At 33.3% G+C, this 24,320-nt stretch overlaps 1 protein-coding gene across 1 annotated transcript in view; it reads left to right on the top strand.

Annotated features, from left to right (window-relative positions):
* fs(1)M3 (female sterile (1) M3) overlaps window positions 1-23,938 on the top strand; it is a 111,680-nt gene extending 87,742 nt beyond the window's left edge. Inside the window, exons 20-23 of the mRNA XM_089642217.1 lie at window positions 6,175-6,482; window positions 9,925-10,041; window positions 22,585-22,776; window positions 23,834-23,938. Of these exons, the coding sequence (XP_089498343.1) occupies window positions 6,175-6,482; window positions 9,925-10,041; window positions 22,585-22,776; window positions 23,834-23,938 (722 nt within the window). The remainder of the gene's footprint in view (window positions 1-6,174; window positions 6,483-9,924; window positions 10,042-22,584; window positions 22,777-23,833) is intronic.
* Window positions 23,939-24,320: the final 382 nt, after the last annotated feature.

The raw sequence follows: 24,320 nt of genomic DNA, 5'->3' as shown, positions 1-24,320 counted from the left end.
AATGAATTGCAAAATTAAACATTTATAAATATTAAACTCTTTTTTATTTTAATCCATTCAACAATTATATTAATATCTTACTGGAGTTGATTTCAGTCTTCTTAAGTTGGTATTTAAAAGGAAGAAAACTAAAGTCAGAATTACTTCTGAAATGCCAAAGTCTCACTGGCTCCAGATGTTTGGGAGCAGTGGGATTCTCGTTCGATATTCAAATAAAAAAATAATAAGGACGGGTTGTTTCGGAGAATTTGAACAATTCATCAAATTTCAACGTTCATTTTCGGGTTCTGTGAAAGACTTATTCAAATTCTGTTTTTATATTATTGTAGGCTAGTTGCTTGCCAAAACTGAAATAAAAACAGAACTTGAAAAAATCTTTCACAGAACTTGAAAATGAACGTTGAAATTTGATGAATTGTTCAGATTCTCCGAAACAACCTCTCCTAAATGTGTTGCATTAGTGGACTGAAAAACAATCAAATACCTATCTACGATCCCTTTGAGTATGAAACACGATTTTTTTTAATAACAGCGCCATCGGACGTAAAAGCAACGTGCGCTTTTGTTTATTTATCTGCACAGACAGACTTGAGCCACAGCAACGCATGGTGAGGTACAGCTAGTTTACAATAAAGCAATAAATAAAAATATAATAAATAACCAAGTTTTAATTTATTTTGTTTGGTTTGACTTAAGTTTGAACCTTCCTCCCAAGGGTCTGGTTCATAACTATAACAAATAAATAAGAACGATAACAAAATTTTAAAATTAAAATTAAAAAATGGCTGAATAAGTGAACATTTAAACCAAATTGTAACTGGATGGTACCAAGATTTATTTTATATTTTAACACACTTCCGGCGGTAAGGGTAGGAGATATTTTTTAATAAATATTTTTATATTAATCTCTTTGTTAAACCCTTAAATGTAATAATAAAATAAACTATAACCTTGAGGTGATTGTATCACTAAACGTAGATAAAGTGATTTTTTATAGTATAGTATAATTATAAGTAATTTTATATTTCCATTTTATTTTGAGAGATTTTATATGAAAGCTGGACGAAAATAGAAAAAGAGAACATTAATATCCATGACCTTCATTCTGTTACCAACCAGCTTAAAAAAAACTCTTACAATATCATGAATTTTTGGAATTTGTGTTGGAAGAAGTCAGAATTCAGTCGTCAATATCCTCGAGAAAGCTGTACAGTACTTATTCCAATTCAAAGCTCCCTACAATAATGGCTTTTTAACTCCTTTTTGACATGACTAAATAAGGAGTATGATATCTTTTAAAAATGAACTCAACTTTTTGTGGAACGCATTTTCAAGGATTTAGAAATAATGATTTCTTGGAACCGAAGTACATTCTCGGAATTCTACTCAAAGGTATATTTTTATTGTTTGCACATCTTTTGCTGATTACGTGACTACCGTTACCTCGCTTTATCTAAATTGTAAGCTCCTTAAAGCTTGGCAAACTAACACGTACCTGATAATAAATATCTTTTTACTACTTTGACATAATTTTGTAAAACATTACAATTTCTTTTCTTAATATTAACTCCACACTGGAGTATATCTACGCATGCTTTGAGGGGATCTTTTTGTGGGAAGAAAGGAGTAATCCAGGGTCCTAAATATATCCATTGAGGGATGAGTAGATGAATAAACACGGAGGAAGGCAAATCATTCCACAACCGAGTTGTTGAGTACGAGAACGAGTCGTAAAAGTGACCCGTTCTCGTGGTAAATGGTTTAGTGTGTTTCCCAACTGTGCACCGGTGCTGAAGGTTTCAAAGGTTTTTTTTTAATTTAATTATTTACTGTTATCCGATTTAACTCCATTAATATATATAAATTTTTTAAATTAAAACTTTAATTATAGCTGATGATGTTTATGTTTATTTTTATTATAACTGTTACAAGTTTTCAAACTGTGGCTAGGCCACACGCACTGTTAGAATAATAAAAACTAACTTTAAGACCAACGTGACCAATGGAATATAGTTATGTGAGGTATAGTGTGAACATATGAACTAAATATATAAAAGTGTTGAAAATACGAAGGATATCAATCGAAAAATTATAACGAAAATAGAAAACAGAAAAACTAAAATAAAAAAAAGTAAAGAAGAATAAGACATGCTATTATAAAATAGAAAACAGAAAAACGAGAAAAAAAAGGTATATAAAAAAGAATAAAGATATTTATTTATTTATTTAACGCCCAGAGGGCTTTTACATGGTTGGTAGTATAATTTTAATTTGACAAATACTTTCAAACATAAAAAATAAGAATAAAATTACATTTGATAAAAGCTATGTAACAAGTTATACAAACACAAGAAACAAAAACAGAAAATTACAGCTATTTGTTGGTTTACATGATGTGTTTAGGAGTATTGTTGAAATAAATGTTTTAAATGATCCACAAAACTTGCCAAGTTGGTATTGAATATGTCAACATCACCCAAGTAATGATTTCCCATGGTGTGAATTCGTTGTATCGGAGAGTGGGCAATGTAGTTACGCTTATGTGTGCTGCTGTAGAATATTGTATTTTGTCGTGTTGTTACTGTGGGTGTATGTATGTTTATAAGTTGCAGGAGTTCACAACAGTCGAATTTAGAGTTAAGTATTTTGAATAAGAACGTTAAATCGTTTATTTTACGTCTATCTTCTAATGTATGTATTTTTAGAGTATTTAATAAGAAATTGTATTTTAAGTCTTCGACAGGGATATTTAATTTAAAATTTATAAAACGTAGAAATTTTTTTTGTATTCGCTCAATGTTGTTAATGTGAATTGTATAAGATGGAGACCAAACTACTGAGTTATATTCAATTAGACTTCTTACTAGAGATACGTATAATAGTTTAATGGCTTGCAAAGAATTAAAGATGAACAGTACATGCTATTGTGCAGGATTGGATCATATACACAATTCTTTTTTTCTAATTGTGTATGTGTGCATGCATGCATAATCGCGTAAATACACGTATACATACATACATCAACACACACACATTTTCATATACACTGACGCATACATATTCATACGCATATATATGCATATACATAAACACGTCAACGTCGCCGTCAATGGGTTAGGAAGGGTTCAATTTCCACCATTTCCATTAGGTAGGAGAAGTTATTGATAATTCATAGATTTGCCTTTAAATAACCCACATTTCCAGACGGATTAATTTTTAATACTAAAATTTATTTCAAATTATTCGTTTTCCGATTAAATACTGACCAGCAGGCCTGTTATCAATAAATTGACAGGTTTCCTAATAAACTAGTAAAACTCGAAAGTGATATGGAGATGTCGAAACACGTGTTCATGAAAATTTTAATATTTTGGCATTTCTTCAATGTCAGGACAAATGAAGGTGCGTGAACACGTGTTCCGATATATTATGCATGTACAAAAGGTTTATGAGGAAACGGTATGCTGTCCTGTTTTTAACAAAAATTTAATAAATAAACTATATTCATCTTTCTGCGTGTGCCAAACTGCTACCTGCTACTAACAAATGGATTCAAATAACACAATGAACATATAACGTATAATCGATGGCGTAAAGGTATACCCTTGAACCACAGAAAAGGTAAACCGATAGAATTGTGTTGTCGGCGTGTCTGTGTGCCTCAAGTAAAGTCAATTTTACCATACTTACATGTCTGGGGCGTTGGGTCGAAGAGTCTCTAGAAAATTGGGAATATAATTTTTTTGTTTTCATTTCGTAACACTTGTAGGGTTTTCTGTTCGGTGTCTTGAACCCGCTATTCCAATCATTTCCGAATGTCGTAAAGTATTCCCGATTTACAGCCTGCCTATCCGGTCAGCGGCAAGAAAGGTAAAATATGGCGGGACGATGCCCAAAATGGAGGCGAATAATTCGCGATCCACCGGAACGATAATCGTAATGACGGTGGCGTTTCGTGGAATTAACGTTTCAAAGGGTATCCATTAACAGTATGGCGTTCTCTACTTATAAAATAAATAAATATAAAACGATGCATTTTTTTAAAATATGAATACCGCACGAGAGTCCTAACTGCTCCCAACCTAACCTAACTTAACTCCTCAGAACCTAACATATCCTAACTGCTCCCAACAGTCTGGAACCAGTGAAAAAATTTGTATTGCTTGTTGTTACTGTTTCCTGATAAACTTTTATAAAATTCGTAATAATATCGGAACACGTGTTTGTGCACCTGCGTTTTTTTTTATAGTAAATAATAACGAAATGCGAAAATGTTAGGATTTTTAAGAACACTTGTTCCGACATCATAACAATACATTGGTATTTTGCTGAAGGTTTATCAGGAAACCAATTAAATTCATCGATAAGGGCCTACAATCCCGTTTTTAACAGGATTACGAATAATTTGAAGAGATTCTTAATAAATTAGCAAAGTTTTTTAATCAGTAATTTTTAAAAACAAAAATTGAGATTATGAATTCATTGTCAGCGCAGTATAAACGATTATTTTCTATGATTTATATTTACCATCACACCCATAAAATATTTATGTATTTTAAACACATTGTTTTGATTTTTTTATTAATTTCACGCGGTACCAAACAATACAACGTTGCCAGTTCTTTCGGAGCCCAGTTAATTTTTTTTATTAGTACCGTGGTAAGTAGGCACTTCAATCTATTATCCAGTATCGAGTATATTGGTAAAGTCTTCTTTGTGAAAGGTCGCGCGATCTGCAAAATTTTCTGATTCCGAAAAATTTATGAAAATTGAATACCTTTACCATTTTTACAGCATATTTAACTCAGTAACAATGAACATCATGCTATTGTGTTGCAGTTACAGTTGCAGATATCCACAATTTTAGTTTTAATATTCTTGTTTTGTCCTGTCCTACTGTTATTGTTATTCTAAGGTTTATCATCACTTTGTATAAACAGTATAATTAGTGTTATAATATTAGATCTGTATTGGGTAAGGCATACTGTAGGAATAATTTTAAGAAGACGACCACTATTACTGAATTACCATTTTTAAGTTTGTTATAGTTAAGGCGATGCACTACATAGTAATGCAAAATTATCTGTTTTTGGTTTGAAAATTTGGTCGCCTAGAGCCTAGAAATGTTTCAGATGTTTTAATTAAATAATGCAAGTAGAATACATTCTGGCCTTTGAAATAATCGAGTATTTTTTAGATAAGGACGGGTTGTTTCGGAGAATTTGAACAATTCATCAAATTTCAACGTTCATTTCCGGGTTCTGTGAAAGTCATATTCAAGTTCTGTTATTTTATCATTATAGGCTAGTTGCTTGACAAAACTGAAATTAAAACAGAACTTGAAAAAATTTCTCACACAACTGGAAAATGAACGTTGAAATTTGATGAATTGTTCAAATTTTCCGAAACAACCCGTCCTAAGTCTTTTTATAAGCCCAGAAAAAAATAATGTATAAGGCCTATGAAAACTGCTTGTGAACAAGCCAATTTCCAAGCCTCGTGTTCATTAAAAAATTATTACTTTTATTAAATTTTAAATATTATCATGATTACGGTAACGAGAGTGTGATTGAGGTATTTTGTGAGAGCTATCAATGTAGTTATTAAGAGCGTTCAAGGTTGTCCAGAATGTCCAGTGTCCCTTCATCCCCTGTCATCCGAGATACATTGGGTTAGATACAGTCTATTGACTGTTATTCCGCCATCCCAAAATCACAATAAAATCTTAAATGTAAAAGCCACTATGTAAAAGACGTTAAAATGTTATGATTTTTGTGTTCAAATTTACAATGACAACGTATTAGCTAACACAATTTTTTTGGCAAAAAATTGGTTGGCAGTAATTTCCGGACATTTTTACGATCTTACGATAAAAGTCATTACAAAAAGGTTCTACAACGTAATAATTTGGGCTTACGAAAAAATTATTCTTACACTTATTTTTACAATAGATTTAATTTCCGGGAATTTTTACATACGAAGTTGCTACACTTAAATTATTTCATTTATATATTGACACCAACCCCAGACAAATTAAATGTGTTTTTCTGGTAGCCTTTTCTATTCTATCTATTTAGTGTAAATACGGTTAATCAACACAACATCCTTGAATCCTTGATTGGATTTTATATGCTGACAGCTTTGTTTGATTACGTTTTTCTATTAACTTTTCAGGTCATCTGGAGGCCGACACAATAAACGGTATTCACGTAAAAGAATTCATCGACGTTAGTGATTCTGAGGTCTTCATTAACTCTAATCTTTCCTTCCAAAATCTGTCTCTGGAGAGTGACATTGGATTGTATATTGATTCTCCTTGTGACCTGATGAAAGCTGTGGAGGGATTTCGACTTATTCCAGCAAAAAGTTGGAGCCAGATTCATGTGGAAGGTCTAGTTTTCTGGTCAAAATCAGATGAAAGACTCGGAAGGCTTTTTGAAAAGGCGGTTCTACGTGGAAATGATGCTCATATTGATTCAGAGGTGAGAAAGAATACCTACTCGTAAATATTAATAATATTTTCAGTGTTTTTTTTTTCTTGAAAAATATTACGATAATTAAGATTATTTTATATTTATGTTGACGAATAAATTTTCTAAAAAAGTTTTAAAAGTGCCTTTTTTGATTTGCCACCAAAACATGTTCGTTTTTATTCGTGACTTCGGCGGCTTTGACATGGTGACAGCCGTCTTACCAGATTTAGTTGTAACCGTATCGGTGCCGTTATTCATTACCGTTTTCGGTATATGCGATTTTAGAGTATTTTTAAATCAACATTTATGAACAAAAATGTTAAAATTACACATTTTTAGTACAACTATCAGAATCAAAAAAAAAAAAAAAAAATCTTCCACACGTTTTTAACGGTATTCATAGTTTATGAAAATACCCCATTTCTAGGAAAATAATATATTTGGGTGAATTTTAATGCCTCCGCTATTTTATGTGAATACCGCACAAGTGTTTCAACTGCTCCCAACCATCTGGATCCGGTGAAGGGATTGGGAAGAGACAAGTAGTAAAATACCTGGCTATTCAGATTTTGCAATGATTCGATTCTAAATGGGGGTCTTTCACTAGGGCTATACTGAAAGTATTTACCACTCTGGAACGTGCTGCAAATATACTAACTTAATAATTACTTATAATTACATTTACATATAAATTTAGTAAAATTTACTTGAGCACGCCGCGATTTGAATCCGCGACCTCCGAATTCGTAGCCGAGGATAGTACCCACTCAGCCACGAAAGCTCTCATTTAGTTTAGTATCCATCTCTTACTAGGATGATATTTAGAGCTTATAAGTAACTACCACTCTGGAATGAGGTTAGAGATCATCATTTTAAGGATTTATTTCTACATGGTTGGAATGTTGAAATCAGAATATTTTTGTTTCATTCCGTTCGGTTTCAATAACTTGACCTCTTGTCTTGAGCCAAGGATCTGATCGCTCCTCGAAGGAGTTCTTTAATATATCATATAAAAATAATACTCTTCCCATCCCAATTTAAGGGTGGTGTCATCATGTCACCAAGGGTAGTTAGATAACAGCAGATAAAAACATATTTCATGGATAGGTTTTTTCTTTCTTTTTAATGTCAGGAAAATCTATCGATCTTCTTTTCAGTCTAGCAACTTTATTATAAAAGGGCATATTTAGTGTGATGAACATAGAAATCTAGAACATAAGAACTTAATATAATATTGTAACTAGTCCCAGAGAGAAGTAGTACGTGACATCATTGTTCTAGAATCTTCTGTCTTTTTCGTTTTCATGCAAGACGCGTGAGAAGGAAGAGGACGATCGTCGATGACGTAAGTACGACCTATCTCTGGGATTACTATACAATGTGTTAATTTTATATTACTTTCCTATTATAATTAAATGTTTGTAAAACTGAAGAATTCAGACAAGAGATAAAGTCCTACATTCATAGAATAAAATATTTTTTTACCGAAAAATTAATTTCTTTCTGAAATGTGTATTTCTTTTGTTTGAATTCCGTATGGTTAAATCTTTACAAGTAAAAACCGTTTTCAAGAAAGCGTTATTTACTAACATACTGGATTTACTATCGAAATATCCCGTGACTTTTCACTTTTTCCATTTCCATTCATGTTTTTATCCTCCAATGTTCGCCTTGTAAAACACCACTGTATTGACGTTTCCATACATTCACTGGCTCTAGGCATTTCGGACCATTGCATTGTGTGAACTTCACGTTAAAACAATTTCACTCCCTCCTCTAACCGTAACTCCATTTCTTACAAAAATAATCCATCATATGCCATACCAACCCCAATGCATTGGTTTATTATTCTTATAAAATGGAACATATTTAAATCTTGAAGAAAGTATTTTAAAAAGGAACCAACCCTTATTTTGCTTCATTAAATGTTCGTATTAAAATACATTGATAATGAGTCCTCTTGTTTCACCCCTAGCTGGGTTATGCCTCCCCATATTTGTAATTTTGGGACAAAGCCACTACCAACCTTGCCTTTGGTATATTTTTTAGTTGCGACTTCATCTCTACTGTTTTTTGTATGCTACCGCTAAATAGTCCCAACACTCCCAACCATCTAGAGACAGTGAGACTACCCTAATTGTGGTATTTTGTGAGGTTGATGCAAGGGAGGGGAACAAGATCGTGAAGAGGAATTAAGCATAGGGGAAGCTATTCATATATAGTCACCAAACGATCAAACACGGCTTAGGTCATTAAAAAAAGTGATTCTTGATTATGGTGTTCACGATACTGAGAGTTCTTCCACTGCTAGTGATTTTTTTTCTTCAGATCGACAGTTAAGCATGGTATTGTACCAACAATGGCGTCCGTGGTTGAGTGGTTACAATCCTCGGCGACAAATACGTAAGTCACCGGTTCAAATACTGGCACGCACAAGTAAATTTCATTTGATTCATTTGGGCACTCTCACAATTTTTTAACCCTTAAATGCATACTGTTGCAAAACTGCAACATACCGTTCAAACCACCTTTAACTCTTTGGTGTATACTTAATGCATGCCGTTTTAGAATTATCAAGTTCACGGTAATATATTTTATCGAGTGGCTTCACCTTTTTTTTCTTTCGCGAATGTCAAATGTCACTTTTTCTTCAACAAAGTGAAGATTCTCGAAAATTGGTTGGAGGTTAGAATTACAGTTTTGTTTTGCTGTTATTATTTTGATTTTCTTAGGTAAGTAGATACAATAATACAATACTTATATGTAATAACTCGTATTTTTCCGGTACACTTATTAGTTTTGAGAATTTTTTTAGGTTTTTTATTTTTTTTTCATACGTAAATTGTTCATATTATTTTTTATTAAATACATGGTGTTGTAAATTTGCAACAATTTTTTTTAATCAAATATCATTAAAAAATTACAAATAAAATAAATTCTTTATATTTCCTTGCATATGCATGTAAATATCTACAAAATATATTTTTTTCCAGAAAAATTAATAAATCATGCATTTAAGGGTTAATTCAAAATAGTATATCGTATATTTGCGGCACACGTTTTTTTAAATGGCTTTAGCCGTATTTGATGACTAAACCTGAATAGCCATTTGTTTCCCCACCCTCCTCTTACCGATCTCCTTCCCCTCCCTACTACCTTCAGCCTCACAACGCACCCCAAATGGGAATATCATCGTCCCACTCTCCAGACCGAAGCAGTTGGGACTTGGGACTCTCGTACGGTACTTAAAAAAACGTACCTAAATAGTACGCTTGTTCTTTTTTTAAATGTGCTATTATTTTTGCAGTACCTACTTACGTGCCTGTTTCTCGTGCCATGGTCTTATTATATCTAAAAACAATTTAGCTGGATAAATTACAGCAAATTTATAAATGTAATCATGTTATAAAGGTTCTATTCAACGTTTATAATTTTGCATATGTTTTTTCAGGTGTTCTTCGAAGGGGGCGTTACTACCAACGAAATTGAAACCGTAACCTATCTAAACAACGTGAATATTCATAACGTTAATGAAGATTCCGTGAAAAGATACTTCTCCGCTCCACAGGTAAAATGAATACTCAATCTGCATAATAAAAACAGCGGCAATACATTAAACTCGGAATTATTTCATGAATAAAATGATGAAATTCTGTATTTTTTATCTATATGAAATTAAATAAATGCTATCCAGATAAATTATTACAGAATGCTTTCGCTCAGAAATAAGTTGATATAACATTGCGTTGGAACTTTTTTTATACTAAGGTACCTCTATGGAATCATTTTTAAAACACTTTGAATAAAAGTGTTTTGCAAAGTTTTCACTCCAAACCTGGTTGAGGTTAGATTGGGTTAATTTAGGGTATGTCGGTTGGATTAGGTTATATTTGCTTGTGTTGGATTATTTTAAATTAGGGTATATAGGTTGGATTGGTAAATATTGGTTTGTGTTAGGTGAGATTTGTTTATGTTGGGGAATGAAGGATTGTGTTATATTGGCTTTTGTTAAGTTAGATTCGGTTGTGTTACAAACTCAAATCCTAATAACATTTTGTAATTTATTTATTGTATTCCTTATAACGTGTAAAAAATGCAATACGAAAATTGTAATCAATGTAAATATATAAATAATAGTAAAAGTCGTAAAAATGCAATGAATCAGTAATTATTGAAATATAATAATACTAACAAAATATTTTTGTGTAGTTTTCAATAAGCTGAAACAGAAGAAAAGATTTGCGCAAACCTCTAGGTACGAGCGTCAAGTGGCGAGCGCAGTTCGTTTGTTTATCTTGTATAACGCAAACAAGTCAAAACACGCGAGCAGTGTTTGGGTTGTCGCGTCGATACACGCGCCGTCCGCGAACACCGCTCGTTCATAAGCATTGTGGTTTTGAACCAATCTTTCTATCATGATATATGCAAGTAAGTTAGTAGGTGCCTAAGGATTCAGAATATATTATTGTTTTACTGTAAATTTAATTTAGATTAAATTTGATAATATTATTATTAAGTTCTGCAAGTGTTTTAGTTTTTTATTATTGTGACAGCTGTTTCGGCTTACAAGGCCATTTTCAAACTGTCTGTTTGAAAATGGCCTTGTAAGCCGAAACAGCTGTCACAATAATAAAAAACTAAAACACTTGCAGAACTTAATAATAATATTATCAAATTTAATCTAAATTAAATTTATAAAAAAATTAAATGGAGTTCTACGAATTAAACACAAAAACAATAAATAAAAAAAAAAATTGTTTTACTGATTTCAATAATCAACAGCATTATTGTTTTTTACGTGTCTTGCAATATATTTTTCCATTAGTTGTGAAAACGTTTCATCAAAACTGAAAAACATAGACGCTCTTGTATACTAAAAAAACTGTCGTATATTTCTTAAGTTGAACTTGAAAACACTTTAAAACTTTGGTTATTTTCATAACGAGAACTTCCTTCCACATATTTTTGAGCTTTCATATTTTCATTAATGAAGAAATATAAACTTTTCCCGAAAATATTTTGGTAACTTTCTTTGGTTCTATGAAATTTCAGGCTAGTTTGGTATTATTCATCGAAAAAAGTGTCCCTCATTCATTATACATACATAACTAGAACTACCTTCTAAAAGTCAAAAGAAAACTTTTTAATTATAATTTAAATTTAAATATTTCAATTCTTCTTTGTTATACGCCTGAGAAGGTGGTCTTGAGTTGTTTTTAACACTTTGACAGTAGTTAGACATGCTGAGTAATGTACCTAAAATATACGGTACATTTCTGTTATTTGTTTTTGGGGTGTCATGCCGTGTTGCGCTAACTCCTTCTTTGGCCAACGTTTCGGACAGCATTGCAGTGTCCATCATCAGGGCAGATGTGTTATTTTTTAAGGAATTTGAAGGATTATTTTAGAAGGAGTTAGCGCCACACGACTTAATACCCCAAAAACAAATAACGAAAATACTTATGGCCGTGAAAATCTTAAATCATATTTGGTACTCAGCATGTCTAACTACTGAGTAACGTATATTTTAGGTACGTTACTCAACGTACCTAATTACTTTACGTACCTCAATTACGTACCTCAATTAACGTACCTAAAATATACGGTACAGGGAGAAATTTTATTGGTATGAATACTATTGAAATTTATTAAAAATCTGGTAAAATTATTCGTATTAAAAATAAGGCCTATAACGAATGAATTGGAAAAAAACTTATCATAGTATCAGTCAAAAGCAATTTTTTGTGAGGAACATACTTATATTGTCATGATGTCTATTAGGAAAAGAACACGCGTTCTCCTTATATTCTTAATGACTCATATCTTATCAGGAAGTTGGCATGCTTTTTTTAACAAGATCATTTTCCGTGCAACCGGTCGAAGCAGATCAGTGAAAAATCAGAACACTTGTGAAAAGTGTTGTAGTACTTGGTCATGAAACTGTTTTTCTTTTTTAAATTTCGGTTAACCAGGGTAGATTAAGTTAGGATTTTAACCAATTATACAGATCATTGACTGAGGAACGCCTAATTGAAGTTTGATACAATCTAATAAAATCTCAATTCTTTCAAAAAAGACATATGAATACAACATTGAATAATATACCATACGGACTAAACTATATTGCATATTTACGAGCGCAAACAAATAATTCCTCTTAAAATGCATAACTTGCAAAAGGCGTATTTTGATCAAATAATTCAACGATCATCGAGGTTCCCAAAGTGGTCTATATGGACCCTCAGGGGTCGATATCGGCTTGTTGGGGGTCTATGTCAGCGAGAAAAAAATTTGGGGATCCACGAAATTCAAATGGGGGTACATACGAGCGGACCCCCATTTACCTCAAGTCAATATTTAGGAGTTCCGTAAATGACACAATAGACCTAACACAAATATAATAGACCGAGAAATTACTTAAATTACTAAGAACAGATATTTGTATTTTTTTATGAGAAGCAAGGAGTGTGTGCCAAGACCGAGTTGTTTGGCGGTTCATCATCTCTGTCTTCCCCTGTGATGAAATGGCGTGATGGTTAGTTAGTAGCCATTTTGATATTTATTGATAGTATTATAATAACTACTTACGGCAACTTATTTTTGTAAAGCAATTCAATACATTAAAGCGATGCAGTACGTCATGTAATATTTCAAATTGAGCCGCTATCAATAACAACCCTTACGTAGATGGCGATAAGGTTTAAATTCCCGCTTAACACCATCCGCCTTTTTTGATTCATGCAAGAAAAAAACATAGCCAAAAAGTGCCTTTTATTTTATTTTGTGGATGTTCAGGAATAAATATTTAATTTATTTTCGATCATTTTATAAATAACTTAATTTGCCACATTGTGCAATAAAATCATATTTATATCATATCATATTGACCGCGTTATTCACTCAATTCTTTTAAATAAACTTACTCGTCTTGGAATACACGGTGACTTTTTTAGATGGATTAAGTCATACATTAGTAATCGTAGTCAAGTTATCTCAATAAATGGTGTCTTATCCAAAATAATCAACGCAACCTCGGGCGTTCCTCAGGGTTCTCACCTTGGCCCGCTTTTCTTTAACATATACTTAAACGACATAGGCTCATGTTTCCAACACTCAAAATTTTTAATGTTTGCAGATGATATGAAAATTTATAAAACGGTCATCTCTCTATCGGACTGTAGAGAGCTACAAAGTGACTTAGACAGGCTCTGCAACTATTGCACAGCTAATTATTTGGACCTCAATGTTTCAAAATGCCACACCATGTCCTTCACCAGAAACAAGCATATAACTAACTTTCCCTATTCACTCCGCGATGAACCCGTGATCTCAAAAAGCGAATGTAAGGACCTTGGAGTCTACGTAGACAGTAAACTTATATTTAATACGCACATTTCTTCAATCGCTACCAGATCTTACAAAATGTTAGGTTTCGTACTGCGTCTGAGTAAATTATTTAAAAATTCATGTACGCTAGTAATGCTTTATTCCTCACTAGTCAGAAGTACACTGGAATATGAATCGCCTGTCTGGAATCCCAAATACACTTACTATGTCAATAATATAGAGCACTTACAAAATAAATTCATTAAGTACCTAGGTTATAAATACAACAATAATTATATCTGCACTCTCCAATCCCTGAAATCCAGGCGAACGGTAACTGACATGACATTTCTCCATAAAATAATACACAACGAAATAGACTGCTCAGAACTTCTATCCCAAATAAATTTTAACACCCCATCTAAAAGAACTCGACACACCAACCTTTTTTACACAACTAGTAATAATACAAACGCTGCAGCCAATTCCCCTATTTCTCGCATCCTTCAAACATTCAACTCAATTCAAACAAGCACAAATACCGATATATTTTTTGATTCTCTCCCTCTATTTAAGAAAAACTTTTTTAGCACACTGAATTCGCCCACATAACACATACAACCACACACAAACACACATGCACACGTACACACACACACACACACAAACACTCACACACACCTCTCTCCTTCCCCAGCACACTAATTTAACTTAACTTAAAAATGTAACTTAACCGTAAAATGTATAATATACCTCATATGCATATATGTCAGCGACATGTCATTGGTACCAATTATTGTACTTACTTTTATAATTTTGTAACTATTGTCATCTATGTAATTATGTACTGTTTGTTTCTGCAATAAACAAAAATAAAAAATAAAATAAAATAACCGAAAATGGGTTCGTAAGTAGGAGATTTTGAACTTTAAAGCAGTTTTCATAGGCCTTATACATAATTTTTTTCTGGGCTTACAAAAGACTTACCTATCTAAAAAATACTCGATTATTTCAAAAGCCAAGATGTATTCTACTTGCAGTATTTAATTAAAGCATCTGAAACATTTCTAGGCGACCAAATTTTCAAACCAAAAACACATTATTTTGCATTTCTACGTATATGGCATCGCCTTAAACCACATTCATGGGACAAAACCATAAGAAAAAACGCAAAAACGGGTAAAGTCAGGTAGTAAAGCTAGTGATTTGTAAAAAATTAAACCGGTTTATTATGTACTAAAGGACCCATAATAAATCTTAAGTGCCTTAAGCCTCGCCCAAACGTAGTCAAGTGTTTACACCGCATCATTTCGTTGGTTCGAAAATAAAAATACAAAAAGACTCAATAATTGTTAATACTGTAAACCTAATGGTCGTCAGTTCCGGCAAAAGGTACCATATTTTTGAAGTGAAACTTCTTTACGCGCGTCATGCAATTTCGAGGACCGGAGTAAAACCGACTCATGACCGAAACGAAAATGCGGGTACCCCCACCACCGATTAAAGTTCATTTGATCTAGTCAAAGTTTTGAAGTAACATATAAATGCTTCTTAGCTCATCTCGACAACTGGCGTTGGTGGTGTAATGGTCAGCATAGTTGCCTTCCAAGCAGTTGATCCGAGTTCGATTCTCGGCCATCGCACATTATTTTTTTGTTTTTAACGCCTTTTTCATTCAATATCTTATTTTTTAGTAGGTCAGAACATTTTTTAAAAGAAAATAATATTGCAAAATAATAAAAACACTTATCTCACTGTGATAAAACATTACTCCGCTAGAGCGCGCTTTGCGTTATTGTGTTGGATTAAAATTATTATCTAATCCGTATATTATGATAATTGTATTACATTTATTTAATTAATTTATTTATTTTGATAATATGTAATAATTTACAGAAAAAAAAATTAAAACTATCTCCCTCTGATAAAATATCCGTTCGCTAGAGCGCACTACGCGATCTTGTGTGGGATTCTATTTCTGTACATTGTACATTATTTTTAAAAATATATTATATTTTGGGTGTGATGTAGGTAACATTATAAAACATAACAAGCTCTCATATTTTCAGAACCTACATAATATAATCAATTTATGCGGCTTTGCTTACAGTTGGTGCTCAGCGTGGTTGGCTTTCAATCAGTTAAGCGAGGTTCGATTCTCGGCTGTGGCATTTTTGAAGTGAAACCTTGTTGAGGTGGGGGAGCCGCTCACGAACGTTCTCTCTCTTCTCTTCTTTCCTCTCTCTCAGACACCAGCGAACTGCGCCACGCCAAGCATCAGCTGAAACTAGAAGTTTCACTTCTGTCTTGCGTAGGCTTGACACACCCACTTTTTTAATATTTATGAATTGGATATTATATCATAATAATGATATTTGGATTATTTGTATAGGGCCGTAATATACAAAAACATATACCTATAATACATTTCTACAATGATCTATGTTATTACTAACTATATATGGAGATAATTTACAGTACAATACTTACCTGGTAGGTCACTTGAGATTAACACTTAATTAACATTAACTAATTGTTTATTAGCGAAATTTAGATACAGGATTTAGGACATAATTGGAAAATTGGATATAACTGGACTTTCTCTCGGAAATGGTAGGTATATTTAATTTAAGAGTATGACAGCTTAAAAAGGTAGATTTTAGTTTAGACCTGAATTCTGTTGGAATTGTTATGGATCTTAGTTCCGGAGGGAGTTTATTCCAAGCCTTCGGCACAGATACTCCCAAAGCGCGATCACAAAACTTAGTATTTTGCTTGCGCTTAGGTTCCATCAGTCTGCCTATAGCTGCACATACTATGCGTACTATCTACTTCTTTTATAAAAACGTCTTTCTTTTTTCTGACTCTTACAGCATTTTATGTTGACGGTATAATCTGTGTCGACTCCCATTGGTCCATTGCTGCATCATTATCTTGCAAACTCTTGAATGGGTCGCTTATAATTGGTGGGCAGGAACCGTTAAGGGCCCTGACCAATGATCAACATCTGGCCCCTTCTTCGGCGGTCGGTTTAAATTACACAGCAAAAAATACAAATGGAAAAAATGAGCATGACAAAACTAACGCAGAGAAATAGTTACACATGACTGAATTACACAAAAAAATTACATACACTGTGAGAAATTACAAACATTTAAACTTCAAAATATGCTTGGGTGGTAAACACAATTTTATGCTCATTCGTTCACGATGTTTAGGCAATAATAATAAAAATAATAATGTTTGCATGATTTGTATAGCACTTTTATTGTTAAAAATCACTTCAAGGGCGCTGTAAAATTTTATAATTTATTTCTACAATGATCTATCTTACAACTAACTATAGACTAGACAAACTATTATCAACAGATTGCCTCCACCTGTTCGTCGATCACCAATATAAAACTATATGTACAATGCATTTGACAAACGAACGTGATGCTGCTAATGGACATATATTACCTACAATTTATTAACATTTTGTACAGGCAGATAATAGAGACATTGGACCATACTTACCTGGGAGGTCACTTGAGATTATCATTGTTCATTGTCTATTAGAGAAATTTATATACAGTTCACACGCAGAAGACATAATTGGAACAAGTGTAATTGGAAATGCTATTACGAATTCTAGTATTTATTTTATTAATACATATTTGTATTCTTCAATGAGTGTGTTTAGGAGAGGAAAAGCAATTATTATATTGGGCGGTAAAAAATTACAATGATTTGATTTGGATTTATCTTCCCAAATGTGTTTCGTCCCTTGGTATGTGACAGATTGATATATTGTAGGCAATACAAGAATGCTATTCTTATGAGAGCCTAGAGATAGGCAGAAAGGTACGAATTGACATGAATCGTACGAATGCGCAGTCTGCCCGCGATGGCTTACCATGGAAGATTGCTCATTATACTAAGCTCGGGGTATTTCAAACATTCATTACATTTATAATTGAACCTATACACTTATTCGGAGAATTTGAAGAATTCATCAAATTTCAACGTTAATTTGCGAGCTCTGTGAAAGATATTTTCTAGTTCTGTTATTATTTCAGTTCTGTCAAGCAACTAGCCTATAATGATATAATATCAGAACTTGGATAGGACTTTCACAGAACTCGCAAATTAACGTTGAAATTTGATGAATTGTTCAAATTCTCCGAAACAACCGGTCCTTAGTATTATCATACCTATGCTCACTCTTTCCTAAGGGTCTTCGAGCATCTTCCCTCTCTTTCCCACTACAGTTCTTCGGGTCTTGTTTGCGGTCTGGCAAACTGCCGAGTGCATTCTCAATGGGAGTGCCCAATGAAAGCGATTTTGCTGTCTTCGATACGCGATGATGCCGAAGTTCATAACCGTGTATACTTACATATTTGATTTTGAATCTTTTTTTTGTTTCTTACATTATCTCTTTTTACTCTTTAATTTTAAGCTAAATATGTAATATTAAGCTAAATATGTAAGTACTTGCGTACTTGCTAACCCCTTATGCAGGGACTTTGGATGTAGTTTCGTTGAGGCGAAGCTGAATGCTAAATCACTATTTTGACTAATCTTTATAACGAATTGGTGTACATTATGAATACCAAAAAATATAAATTGAAGGTTTTACTATCGTTTGGTTTGAGTAGAATACAAATAAAAATATAAATTACTCAATAAAAAATATAAATGTAAACTACTAAAAAAAAATTTTTTCAATAGAAATGTATGAACGCGTAAAGGAAACAACTTTTAAAAAATATAGTATTATGGCTAAGATTATCTGTGACAGTTTCACTTGATTAACTTTTTTGCTTTCTTGTAAAATTATTTACAAAATTTATAAAAACCAGTTTTGTGTTTGAAATCGAACGCTTCTAGACTCCGTTTGTCAAGCGATTTTAATGCCTATTACCTACCTACAATATAAGATATACCAAGAATATACACATTTTTGGCATGTAGCTTCCTCTTAAATAAATAAAAATAGACGGTTGACGTGTGCCGAGAAGGAGGAAACCAAATGTTTCCTTATAACGCTGTGTGAAAGTGGTGGGGTCCCCTACAATCATCATACCCGTCACCAAACACAAAGATTTGTTCGCCACAATGGGCGTAAGCGGAGATGTTAAGTGGTCCATAAGTCGAGAAAGAAGCAACCATGTGACCTGTTGTCATCCTGCTTTAACTCATGCCAACAACGCGATCCCTACATATCATAAATTTAGTCTTCGCTGGTGTTGTTAGCTCGCTGGTGTTGTCTGCCCACATGAAAGGTAGAATATCAAGCTACAATTATTTGAGGCGGCTTCAACCCGTGGCCCGTCCCATGTGCATTCAATAATGCACGGAGAAAAACGAGTATTGCTCATTTATTAAGAATCTCTTCAAATTATTGTTAGTCCTGTTGAAATGGGATTGCAGGCCTTTAACGAATGAATTAACAGTTGCCCTATAAACTTTTAGTAAATTTCGAATATATTATCACAATGCCGGAAAACGTGTTCGAACGCATATTCGCAGTTTTAAAGTTTTTCAAGAAACCTTTTAATTAATTTCCTGTTTTTAACCGGAATACCAATTATTTAAAGAGGCTCTTAATAAATTTACAAAACTTATTTTTGTCCGTGTGACAACCATTTCACCGCAATCTCGGAAACGCAACAGACTTTGCAGCTGTAATAAAATATTCCCATTTAGATACAGAAGTTTACTTGTTAACGAAGTTAAGAAAAGCTTACTTCATGTCTTATAGATTTATATAAAACGTTGCATATCCGCTTTTGCGTTCTGCTGTAAGCGTTCAAAGAACGAAATGCTGGAACAATAGTAGGTACTTATAACTATGCATATAATATATATAAATAGAGAAATCGATATATTAATCAATGTCGGGATAATAATGTCCTACGATGATAACATTGACAAAAGTCGTTAACAAGTGTCATACATTACTATCGAAACTTCGATCCCTCAAGTTCAAAACTGTTGAACAAAAAGCAGTCGTGCAAGTTCATTTTTGTACTAAATTTGTGCAGTTATGTTAATTCATTTAATATGCAGACACGTTGATCTCCGAAACAAGCGAGCTCAGTATACCTTTTTGCGATATTTTGAACGAGACAAATGTCAAACGTAAATATTGACTAATAACCAATATTGTTGATTGACGACTTACGGTTAGGTTAAGTTTTCACGTTAGTGCCAATAAATCTACATCCAATGTGAGAGGGAAACAGACAAAGGATAAGTTTAATATATATTCCAAAAATAATAGCGAGGACCTTCATGTTAATTTATACAAATAATCCCATAAAACTAATATCTACCTATCATTAACCGATTTAGTGAGATGCGAGAATTACATGTGAAGAAAGCAAATTCTTTTCGAATTTGAGTTGTCATCCATAGTAACCGGATTAAATAAAAAATGATAAAATAGATCATGATAATAATAGCTTAGGTTACATAAGGTTAGTTTAGATTAAGTGTTTTTTTTATTTTTTAATTTATCGTTTTTATCACTCTTCTTAATGTTATGTTTTGTCATCCATAGCTTATACGGAACACTAATCTGCAATATCCTGGAGTTAGTTCATGGCATGGGCCCTCTCGGATCGCTAAACCTTTTCGTTCGGATGATCGATTCCAGAAAAGGTTTCGATGTTGGCTTTGCACGCGAGAATAATATACCTTTTGTCCATGTTAACACTCATCCTTGTCCTTAGAGGAACAAACAAAAAAAATCTATCTAAAGATATATTTTTAGCGACTCGGCTTTTAATTCCCTAAAATTTGCTTAAAATCAACGATTTCACCTTTCCACCAAACCACAGATAAGTTTTATTTTATATTTATAATGCCATTAAATATATACACATTTTTATATACTGGACAAATACATCAATGACATGCTTTTTAAATGGCGAAATAATTGTAAAAAACGTGATTTGTTGACGTGCATTGTGTAGTTGAATCTCACGCTTAATAGGTACGCTCGATCTTATAAAAAGTCAATACACGACATGAAATAAATGTGTTTTCGAAATGTTTCGTATTTTTTGTATTCTTCAAAGCTGTCACGCTTTTGCACGATGGTCTGTGAAATCCTGTGAGATGAGAGGAGGCAGATTTGAATGGGGTTGAACGGAAGACGGAAAGGGGGAGGTTTACGAATGAAAATGTGTTTTCCTGTATTGCCTTTTTACGGGCTGAATGGTATATCCAGGTGTAAGATAACAAGGAAACATAAGTACGGGAAAATGAGTCGTCATGGCAATGTGATGGGTATTCTCTGGAAGAGTGAATAACGGGTGGTGTTTTTGCACAAAAATTATGAAAATTTTATTATATTTCGTTTGCTGAATTTTTTTCTGGGTGTTGACACATTTGTTGTGTATTTATTAGGACACGTTTTTGCGGACCATTGGGTTAAAGTTCCATTTTATTTACTAAAAAAACATTACAAACCTGACTAATAAAACGAAAGATTTGTAAAACACATATTTTCACCATGCATAAATCCTGATTAAAAGAAAGCTAATTTCTTAACTAATCGTAATCAGCATTGAGCAGTAGCATATTTTTAACTTTAAATTTATTATGTGAAACTTTTGATGATTCGAAGTGGGGCATGGCAAAATAAAGGTTGAGAAACACTGGTCTGTAGTATTCAAAACTGTGAAATGTTATGATTATTTTTGGAGTAGTAGAAAGGAGATGGGGAAGAAGGGGTTGGGAAGTAGTTACCTACCTTTTATTTTAAGCCATTTCTGATGTTTACTGTTAGTCTCTCACAAGAGCGATAATATTGACAATATCTACAAATCTCTGAGTATTTCGAGTCTTAAGCATTGTTGACATGTGCATAAAATTATGCACATGCTAGTTATAATCCACGACCCGTTCCAAATTAAGCTCTCTATTGTAATTTAGAGGGGCCGTTAGATATCCACTTTAGCGCACACTCAGCCTTCATGACATGTTGGAACCCTTATGATAGTGTGGGTACTTACTTACCTACTTAAGAATATATATGTGTGTACCTACAGTTGTATAAATATTTAAAAAATATAACATTTAAAAAATTTGGGTACCTACCTACTTACCAATTTAATACCATTATCTATGTTGGTGTGAACAGGTACCCACTCATGAATTTGACGTTTTATTCTCACTTCCTCAATTTCTTATCTACCTGAATGTCAATTGAAATGAAAACTTCCTTCTTCAGTATTCTTTTTTTTATATTAATATTATGAAATTATTGAAGAAAATATTAGCGATTCTCGGAATAAAATTTAAAACAGAAAAGTCTGAAAAAAATACGGGCGCATCTGGAACTTGAACACGTTCAATGGGTCGACCCATTCAATCCAAGCGTCCGTTTTTTTTTTTAGATTTCTCCGTTTCAAATTTTTTTTTTAGAATCGCTAATATTTTCTTCAATAATTAAATATTACCATTTTAAAATTGAAATTAACAAATTAAGTTATTCCAAAAAAATAAATACGATTATGACCCCATTAAAACTATATTGTGAATTGAGATTATTATTATTATAAGTCAGATGAAAAAAAGATAATGAAGGAGAAGAGTAGTTGATATTGGTAATTATTTATTTGTGACAAATCTATTTTAGCACGGCAATCAAAATTACGGCAAATACATAAAAGAAAAAGGGAGAGAGAGAGAGATAGAGAAACAATAACAGGGAGAAAGAAAGATAAAGATAAAATTAAATTGTATAAAGAAACATTAAATGGCTACCGATAATATTTCTTATGTTTTGCAGATTGTTTCCGGCGTCAAAAACATCAAGAACAGCCTCCGGGTAAATGACGCAGGCGTCAATAATTTACTTTCGAGCAACGTCAACGGTATTGACGTTTTGCTACTAAACGCCACTCTTGTGAGGAATTACGGAGATGCGGAAATCTTTGGCGAGAAAACTGTCATGTCACCAATAACCTCTGCAAAGTTGGAGGTAATTTTTATACATTTTCTTTTTTCTTTACATGATTTACATCGGTTTTATTTTAATAATTATTTACAAAATAGATTAGTATCTACCCACCAGCGCAGTAAAATCACGAGATGCCTGAATTTTTGACACATCAGTTCCAATTTTAAAAATGTTACTTAATTTCAAACCAAATCTAATTTCATTAAACAGAGTTACAATCACTCACAGAATAACAGTATACGACAGTATATGACGGCCGGCGTGGTCTAGTGGTATACGCTTTTGACTACAGATCCGACGGTCGCGGGTTCGAACCCGGCGTGCGCAAATAAATTTTATTTGATTAATTTGTGTTATTTCACAATTAATTAATTTAAAATAATATATAGTATATTTGCGGCACGTTCCAGAGTGGAAGATACTCTCAGTATCGCCCTGGTGTAAGACCACCATTCAGAATTGAAACGTTGCTTGAAATGGCTTTAGCCGTGTTTGGTGACCAGATCTGAATAGCCAGGTACTTCCCCACCTTCCTCTTCCCCATCTCCCTCCCCTCCCCAATACCCTCAGCCTCACAACATACCCCAATTGGGGATGCCATAGTCTCACTGGCTCCAGACGGGAGCAGTTGGGACTCTTGTGCGGTAATACTGTAAAAAAAAAAAAAAAAAAAATACGAAATAAGTATGTTTTTATTGTTGTTATTCTTATAACAAACTTGATCAGAAAGGTAGGTACTAATCTAACCTAAGCAACGATGACGAAACATCACACCACTATCACTCAGCGCACGCAGCCTTGCTTCCCATCAACATGCAAATTAACTTTCCAAAATGAAGTAATCATTCAATTCACTTAATTGTGTATCATATCTATTACTGGAAAATCACACATTATCCTGGAACTCTCACTTCACGTGGTTCAGTCTCCCGGAAAACTTTGTAAGCAACTGTAGTAATTTTCTAAAGCAGCTGCAATGAAAAGCTTCCTAAATTATGTCCTGTTTAACTGAATATTGAGTTCCCAAGTGTTTAACGGAAGCTTTGTTTTGCTGCTAACATTGTTAGAACCTGGTTAGTGCGCGATTACAGATGATGCCGTGAAAACGACCTTCGGTCACGCGCTGAAGCTTGCTTGTTCGACGCTCATAGAAAAAAGCGGCCGGATAGAGAAAGAAAAATAAATAGATAGAGCAACTGAATATTTAATAAGAATATAAAGACACATTCTAGGAGAGATTAGAAAAGTAACGATAGTGCAAGATCGTAACTTTTTTTAAATGTGAATACCGCACGAGAGTCCCAGCTGGACCATGGAGGCTGTCGTAACTGGCATAATTCTTGAACAAGTCACAAAAGCGAATGGCAATATGCAGGACGCAGGACGGTCATCGGATTAGTAAACCTCGTTACCCGGTGACGCCCAGTGGGAACCAAAATGCCCTGAAACCCGCGGGAACGTCGAGATAATTAAGTTAGGCGAATACACATGGCAGCGCCCAGCGTGAAACCGAGGAGATGGAAACAGCTTGGTTAGATCTGCACACAGCACTGACGAAACACTAG

This window comes from Hesperophylax consimilis, chromosome 18, assembly GCF_061612785.1.
Source record: "Hesperophylax consimilis isolate HC1 chromosome 18, BYU_Hcon_1.0, whole genome shotgun sequence".
Taxonomy (NCBI): Eukaryota; Metazoa; Arthropoda; class Insecta; order Trichoptera; family Limnephilidae; genus Hesperophylax; species Hesperophylax consimilis.
This window is presented reverse-complemented; position numbering and strand designations above follow the sequence as displayed.